The sequence below is a fragment of the Lycorma delicatula genome, chromosome 7 (assembly GCF_047948215.1).
Source record: "Lycorma delicatula isolate Av1 chromosome 7, ASM4794821v1, whole genome shotgun sequence".
NCBI classification, from domain to species: domain Eukaryota; kingdom Metazoa; phylum Arthropoda; class Insecta; order Hemiptera; family Fulgoridae; genus Lycorma; species Lycorma delicatula.
Window position 1 is genome coordinate 133,482,156 of NC_134461.1, and position 8,922 is coordinate 133,491,077.

Sequence of the window (8,922 nt, forward strand, 5' to 3'; positions counted from 1 at the left end):
AATTTGAAAAAATATTGTACGTAAAAAAAACCAATTTTAATAATTTTCTAACAATTTTTAGAGAATGAAACCATCAATTTAAGTTCCAAGAATGTCTGATATTATTTAAATTTCTTTCTGAAATACAATGTATAAATATGAAGGTAGTCGGTCTAAAGGTAATCATTTTCAAGTTATTAAATTTTAACTTATACGCAAATTATAATTAAGTTCAGTAATATTATACCCAGTCTTTTATATTTATTATTAAATGTACAATTAAAGAAAAAGCTTTTATGATAAATAAATAAAAAAATAACGGATCAGTCAAGTTTACTGTGATATGTGTGTAATTTTATTTTTTGATTACATTAAACTGTTTTGTATACTTTTTCAAACCAGTTTGTGTTGTTAAAAAGAATACATTTAAGTAGAACAAAATAAAAACAAATAAAAATTTATAAATAAATGAAATAATAAAAGTTGTTTTTGTAATATGTTTATTTGTAATAGCCTGGATCACTTTTCTACTTTTATTCCAAGTAAAGTTACAATTTTATTTTATTTATATATATATAATAAGGTGACGGTAGTCAATATGTTCTTTCCACAGACTGATTTAGGCTTTGCTCATTTAATATAACAGTATATGTACTATTATAAAAATGTATTTGAGATGTGCAAGTTCTGTGAGCAATGTTTGCAATCGTAAAATTTTATGAGTTTAATTGTTCTTCTAGACTTTATATACTTTTTAATTTCTGTGAAACTGTGTAATAAAATTAATGGCTCAACATACCTTTTATAACTAAGTTTTTATTTCCATAGAAGAGTTATGTCGCTATTTTATTTACAGGTATTCATTTTTATTACTAAGTTGTATTTTAAATTGTCGAATTGAAATACATTAAAGTCTGTTCCTTATATATTTTTTAAAGCGTAGTTTGTTGTAAGAACTAATACTGTTTTGCTGTATTTTGTTATGTTCTAGTCGGATTGAATCTAAAGTAAAAGGATAAATAATGCAGTTTTTACAGGATTACAATTAAATTATTTCATTGATTATTTGTAAATGAAAATTTTTACTAAACACGGGTGAATTGTGTATTATTATCATCGGGATAGTATAAACAGCACGTGTATGCCCATCATTAGATAAAGTTTGAGGTCAAATATCCCTGAAGTTGTTAATTTTCATTAATATATATATAAAAATTTAGCCTGTTAGGTTTACCTTTAAACATTTGTTGATCACCATCAAATAGGTTTGCTTACTTACTTTTACTTGGTACTTGCTTCTGAATTACACATATAGTGCATTTTGAGAGATTTTTAATAAATTTGAAAAAAGTGTAGAACTTGATTCTAAATGCTTATTGATTACAATTCATTAAATCTGTAAATAGGTAATTAAAAAGTTTTTAAGATAATATTTTTTAAATAGATCATTAAATTTCAAATCAATTTGTATGCTTTTTATTAATACTCGAATTGATTTCTCTATTACTAGAGAGATGTGGGATGCACATAGGTTTTTATGAATAAAAGAGTGTAGAAACATTAAATGTGATTATGATTTGTGGCGAGTAAAATTTTACTTGCCAACAATATATGTTAGCCATTCACACTTATATCCTCAACAGTCACACATGTAACAATATTTTTTTTAAATTTCTTTATTTGTTGCTTCAATTAAGATTAATATTTGTGTAAATTATTATTTGGAGTTGCTTTTGGTAATGGTTAGGTTAGGTTAACAAATATGTATATTGTATAGGGAAAGTAAAATTCTACAGTATATTATATAAGGGATACATAAAATTACATAAATAAATATTACATAGTACAACTACTCAGAACTAATTGTAGTTTAGTTCATTACATAATAGAGCTAATTGGAAAAAAATTTTTGCATTAAAATTTTTGCAGATCTTGACCATTTCATAATCCTCTAACCAAAAATCAGAATTCTGATATTGAGAAATGTTGGATATATATATATATTTAGATCTGTATGTGGGGCATAAATGGTACTTAATTTTGGTTATAATCGATCAAGGAGTCGGGTAGATGGACCTTGTGAGTTCAGTATATCCTCAAAGTTTCAGTCAAAGGGTAGTTAAATTTTTTCATATAATTTAATGACCCTAAAGTAGCTAAGATATTGGGATTGGCAAGAAAGTAATTTCGGTTTTCACAAATTAGATAACACAAAGAGATCAGAATGCATGTATCAGAACCTGTTAAAAATGTGTTTGGAGATTTTTCACTTTTAAGATGACCAACGTTCTGGTTGACACTGAAGTTGATGAAGACCAAATCAAAGACATAATTTGATTTGATTACCATAAAACTGTAACATGTGCAAAAGATTGCAGAGAGGTTAAATATATCGCCCACAACAATTTAATATCACATCAAATGTCATGGACTTGTTAAGAAGCTTGATATATGGGTTTCACATGAATTGAAGGAGATTCACGTAACACAACAAACATTATTTACGATATGCATCTCAAAAGCAATGAAGTTGTCTACAATAACATCAATCTAAAACAATCATGGTTCAAGCATGATGAACCAGCATAAGCCTCATCAAAAACTCAATTGAATTTAAAAAAATATGCCAATTTGGTGGGATTACAAAGATGTGTATTTTTAGTTGCTTCCAAGGAACCAAACTATAAATTCAGATGTCTACTCTCAACAACTAATAAAACCGGAGGAAGCGATCAAAGAAAAACGGCCATAATTGGCAAATTACAAAGAAGGTGCAAGGGCTCACACATCCTTGGTAATTCATCAAAAATTATTGGAGCTTGATCAGGAAGTGATATTTCAGTCACCATATAGCTCTGCCCTTTTGCACCATCAGATTACCAATTATTTCGATGTTTGCAAACTTTGAACATAAAATTTTCATTAATGATGATGATCTGAAATCACATTCTGTTCAGTTTTTTGCTGGTAAGGATCAGAAGTTCCACGAGCAGGGAATCATGAAGTTGCCAGAAAGATGGCAAAAGGTTATCGAATCAACATTACATTCTTTTGGCACAGTGGTAGCATCTCGACCTTTCATTCAGAGGTCTTGGGTTTGAATCCTGGTCAGGCATAAAAAATAGAGAACTATTATTAGTATGTCACTTTGATTATTTATTTGGGCAATTTCCAAGATAATAAGTGTAATTTTTTTTGTTTTTTTGTCAGAGTACTGTCTTGATTGATATCATCAGAGTTGATTAATTGATTTCTATAAACATTTCTTACAATGACTTCTGAATACAGGTCATTAATACAGTCTAATTTTGATTACAATTTTCACTACGTATCTTGTGTTACAAAGTTTACAGTAAGAGTACAATAATTTTTATATAATTCTTTACTTGCTGCGTATTTACATATTTTAATCTTCCAAATAACTTTTCAAACTAAGCAGTAGTTCATCGGGAGTAGCCAGTTTTTTATTAAATTTATTTATGTAGATAATGTAATCTTTGTGGCTGTCAAACTCTACTGTATCTACATATATTATGTAGTTTTGAAAAGTTCCTAAATTTAAAATGGACTTTCATGTTAAATTTCTTTTAGCATGCAAATGACTAAAAAAGAAGAATTGAAATTCCTTTCTTAATATCTTGAATTATTAAAGAATATAAATGACAATGGACCAGTCATTAAAAACTATATGACCCAAAAAATTTAATCGTGATTCTTAATTTATACATAATTTTATATTTGAAAGTAAGTTTTGTGAAATAATACAATTTTAATGATATTTCAGCTTTTTTTTCTCATAATAGATGAGAAATAAAAAAACATTTTTTATTGTGAAAATTTTATATATTGATCTGATTGAAATATATAATTGTATAATGCAAGTTTATTTAGTTTATATACTTTGTAAAGAGATTAACTGTTAACAGAGTCTGGAACATAGAGAGTATGCATAGAATAGTTTAAAGTGCAGTAAAAGTTTTAAAACAGCTAAATACAATTTAGTGGTGTTTATTATAGCTGTTAGTGGATTTGCATAATTGCCAGAGGGGATTATTAGATATTATTATGCAGCACTTGAAACTATCTTTAAAGAAGTGAAATAAAACTTGCTTTTTTTTGTTATGTCATTAAGTTATAACTTTACGCTGAATAAACTCAATGTTATTCTCACTAACTTTTGTACGATGTCATTAATCCACATAAATTGTGACCATAGGTCAGTTAGCATTTTCAATTTGTTGATAATTTTTTAATAAAAATTATTTAAATAACATAATACTAGAATTTTTTAATTAATGTGTAAAGGAATAAACTTGTGTTGTACATTTTTTTATAATTCATTATTAATATTTGTATATATTACATTTTAAAATGGTTTTAAAAGTTTGCCACTGCAAATTATATTAAAGAATAATTATGTCAGGTGTGATTCAGGATTGATGTTTGTATGAATATCAATCCTAGAACTGTATGTAGATTTGAATAACTTTCAAATTATTGGCCCTCTTTAACTTTAATTTTTTTATTGTTAAATAATTTTATTTCTACAAAAATCATGTATTAGTAGGATTTTGCTGACCGGTTTGAATAATCTCTTAAGCCGGTTATTATTTATATTCATTGTTTACTTTTCATTCTGTTTGAGCTGTATTGAATATTTATTTTCAAATCAGAAAAATAACTTTTCTGACATCTTCAAATTAATACTTAACATTAAAAGCATGTACTTGCATATAATTCTAATTTCTATAATATTTTAATTTATGTAATATTGAAATATATTAAGTATGTTCATACAGTTTTTTTTTTTGAGTGATTTTTTCTTTTTTCCAGGAGGAAGAAAAATAATAATAGTATCAGGAAAGATTTTCTTGGAATCGGTGATCCTGATGATCCTGATCCAGATAAACCACATTCATGGTTATGGCGTGTAATGAGAGCTGCTTTACCATTTCAAATGGCAATAATGGCATTATTTTGTGTCGCATGCTTGTTAGAACCTAATTGTTGCGATAATATTAATAATTTAAGTTTTTCATTATCCCCTCAACTTCGTTACTTTGATGGACCACCACCTGTCTAAAAAGTGATATACTTTATTAAATTTATATCACTTAATATATTTTATTTGCCCTTTGGCACTCCGCTTATTTGTACTTTAACGGAATGCTTTTTTTGTCGGTCTGTTTGTTTGGTTTTTTAATTATTATTCAGGAAATAAACGAGTTATTAACAGATTATTCTAAAATTATTATCGCGGCAGTTTGTTGAAGTGATAATATTCCCTGATTTAACTTATTTTTTTAGTTTGATTTGATGTTAAAAAAATAAGTCAAATCAGGGAATGTTAACAAACTGCTGCGATGATAATTTTAGAATAATCTGTTAATAGCTCATTTATGTATTTATTGATATAAATAATGTTTTATTATTTTCGAAATATTTAATTTTACTTAATATATTATCATTTTAGCTCAGTATGTATGAAATTTAATAAATTTACTTTGTTTTTAAAATATTACTTCTCTTAATTACTTTTTTCAGTGTTTTTCAACATTTACAACAAAATGTACATTTTAACAATAACCCTGTTTCTTTCCTATTGATCAGAATCATTTTAAATAATAGCGGTTGTAGTTCATTTTTCTTGTAAGAAAATATTACTGAAGCAGAAGCATAAATACAGTGATGATCGTTAAAATAGTACTTCAAATAAAAACATACCCTTATAAAGATTAATATTTTATAATAAAATTATTATGCAATATTGTATAATTGTAAATATAAATATAACGGTTTTCTTTTTAATTATATTACGCATTAATATATTATAATATATATCCATAAAATTACATACATATATGTTTGTTTTTGTGTCTTTGTGCATCTTGTTTTATTCTTCTCAGATGATTATTACTCAAGATTGTAAAAAAACACCATTATCGTCTTTCATATTTTAAAAAATACATCAATTCCTTGATATCTTTTGTCGATGTACAATTAAAAAGACGTGTGATTATTTATTTATTTATTGCGACATACTTCATTGCTGCGAACCTATTAAATTGGCAGATTTTGTCAGAGAATTAATTAAAGCGTGATTAAATATCGTTTTTTTATTACTATTAGGGCTTTAAATCTTTTGCAGCTTTTTATTGTGATTTTTTTGGATGTGTGTTTTTAACAAGAAATAATATAGGATATTTTGTCAGAACGATATGAAACCTTTTTTGAATTCTCCTTTTCTTAAGAAGTTAGTAGCAGATGGAAAATTTATCGCACATATACCTCATGTAATATTCATCTGCTCTTATCTTTCGCTGCTAGAGTCAGAGTTCTTAAGGATACTTCATATATATTTTAACAACAGCTTATAGATCAATTTATGTTTTTCAGAGATAATTGATTTGAAAGTCATAATGAAGAAAGTATATATTACTGACTGATTCTAATAAATAAAGAAGAAAAATAAAAAACTTATAAGTAACTTATCAGTATTAATTAGTATCTGTTATTAACCGCGTAAAAAAAAAATATTTAATTAAAGATTAAATATTTTTTAATCATTAATATATTCTAATTAAGAGAAGTAATATTTTAAAAACAAAGTAAATTTATTAAATTTCATGTATACTGAGCTAAAATGATAATATATTAAGTAAAATTAAATATTTAAAAAATAATAAAACATTATTTATATTGATAAATACATAAATATTGATTATTACAAATAAATGAGTTATTAACAGATTATTCTAAAATTATCATCGCAGCAGTTTCTTGATTAATAAATATTCCCTGATTTGACTTATTTTTTTAACTTCAAATCAAACTAAAAAAATAAGTTAAATCAGGGAATATTATCACTTCAACAAACTGCTGCGATGATAAGTTTAGAATAATCTGTTAATAACTAATTTATTTCCGGAATAATAATTAAAAAACCAAACAAACAGACCGACAAAAAATAAAGCATTTCGTTAAAATACAGATAAGCGAAGTGCCAAATTAGTTTTTTACTTGTGAGTTTTTTATTTTTCTTATTTATTTATTAGAATTGGTCAGTAATATATACTATCTTCATTTACTTTCAAAACAATTATCTCTGAAGAACATAAATTGATCTATAAGCTGTCGTTGAAATATATATGAAGTATCCTTAAGAACTCCGACTCCAGCAGTAAAAGATAAGAGCAGATGAATATTACATGAGGTATATGTTAACATAACACAAGTAACTTATCAGTATTAATTAGTAAATATTATTATATATATGGAAAAACCAATGAATTTGATTTTTTTCATGCTACATAAATACATTAACTATATCAGGGCTTTTTATACCATTAAATTTTTTTAGTTAATATTTAGATTTAGTAGTCTATAAAAATATTTTTTTTTAAATTTTATTTATAATATTAAAAGACTGTACCTTTAGTAGAATTTAATAATAATTTGGTTTTAGATGAGCTTTTAAAATTTTTTTCTAATATATATTTGTATATGATTTAATTTTACATAATAAATTTACTGTTAACCGTGAATAATGTTTTTTCACTTAACCATTACTCTGTATACATTTAACTTAATTTTGTTTAAAATAAGATCTGGTTTAGTGATGAATACAATTTTATTTTTAATACTAGTATATAAATATAATTTTTTTAATTTTTATTTACTTACAGTTATGATCGTTTAGGTCGCAGCAAATGTGTATATATATATATATATATATATATATATATATATATATATATATACACATCAAAAAATATTTTATTATTCTATGAATATGTTATTTATCTTTGTATTATATTAATTGAAACTTTTGTTTTCGATCATGAATTATAATATGAAAAATTAAATTTTTTTCTGGTATTTATGAAACATTTTCATTTTTACTGAGAGTGAGTAATATTTATATATATTTTTGTCGCTTTTATGTATATATATATATATATATATATATATATATATATATACATACATATATATATATATATACAATATATATATATATTATATATATTATATATAATATATAATATATATATTATATATATATATTTTTAGCCAGTTTGTGTAAAAATATATATGTATATTTTTTTATAGTTTTTTAAGTTACTATTAATTTAAAAAGAGTTAAGTCTTTCCAAAGGTTATAAAATAAAATAACTTGGTCCTTTTTTTTAACTAAAAGAATTAGGATGTTTTGTTTAATAATAGTGCCTTTAGCACATATATTAAAAATAATTAGAAGAAAGATAAATATCTATGTATTTAAATAAGTAGAGGATTTTATATATAAAAAAAATAATGTGAAAGTATGGATTTAGAATGAAGTGTATTTTTAATGGGTTTATTATTATTATTTTTAATTATAGTTTAGGATATGTACTCAGAATATATGGTTTAATTATTTAGAGATGATTTTGTAAGTGAAGCAATTTTAAATGGATCACCACTATGTAATTATTGTCATATTTAATTGTGATCGGTTAAATAATTTACATTTAATTATAATTGATGTAATAATAATTATTATCATCGATTATTATTATAATTAATAAACTAGCTACAGTTATTGTTATTATTATAAAAATTCCACCGTTATTTGTATTTAAAGCTGTATTTAATCTATTGAATTTTATTCATCGGTTATTTAAAAACAAAGAATTATTACCATTTAATTTTTGTGTTTGGTTTTGTTCCTATAAAAATGCTTGCCGTATTTTCTTTCTACAGTTCCTTTTTATTGGGAAGGGGTATGGTTTTTATCAGCAAAAATAAATTTTGATGAAAATCTAACGTTAGGGTACAAGGTTCTAATCGGTTTATTATTTTTTTATGCGGTTATCCCTTTAATGATGAGTAAATTAAAAATAAAAGTTTTAAATTTATTCTTTTTAGATTATTATATTTTATTACAGATTTTAATATTTA

General features: G+C 24.2%; 1 protein-coding gene across 2 annotated transcripts in view; it reads left to right on the forward strand.

Moving 5' to 3' along the window:
- The window catches only part of klar (klarsicht), a 1,056,371-nt gene extending 1,048,692 nt beyond the window's left edge, over positions 1 to 7,679 (forward strand). Inside the window, exon 26 of one of the 2 annotated variants that reach the window (XM_075370262.1) lies at positions 4,816 to 7,679. In XM_075370262.1, the coding sequence (XP_075226377.1) occupies positions 4,816 to 5,062 (247 nt within the window). In that variant the 3' untranslated portion in view covers positions 5,063 to 7,679. Of the gene's footprint in view, positions 1 to 4,812 lie in introns of both variants that reach the window. The other variant, XM_075370261.1, reaches the window with a different exon arrangement.
- The last annotated feature ends 1,243 nt before the right edge of the window (positions 7,680 to 8,922 follow it).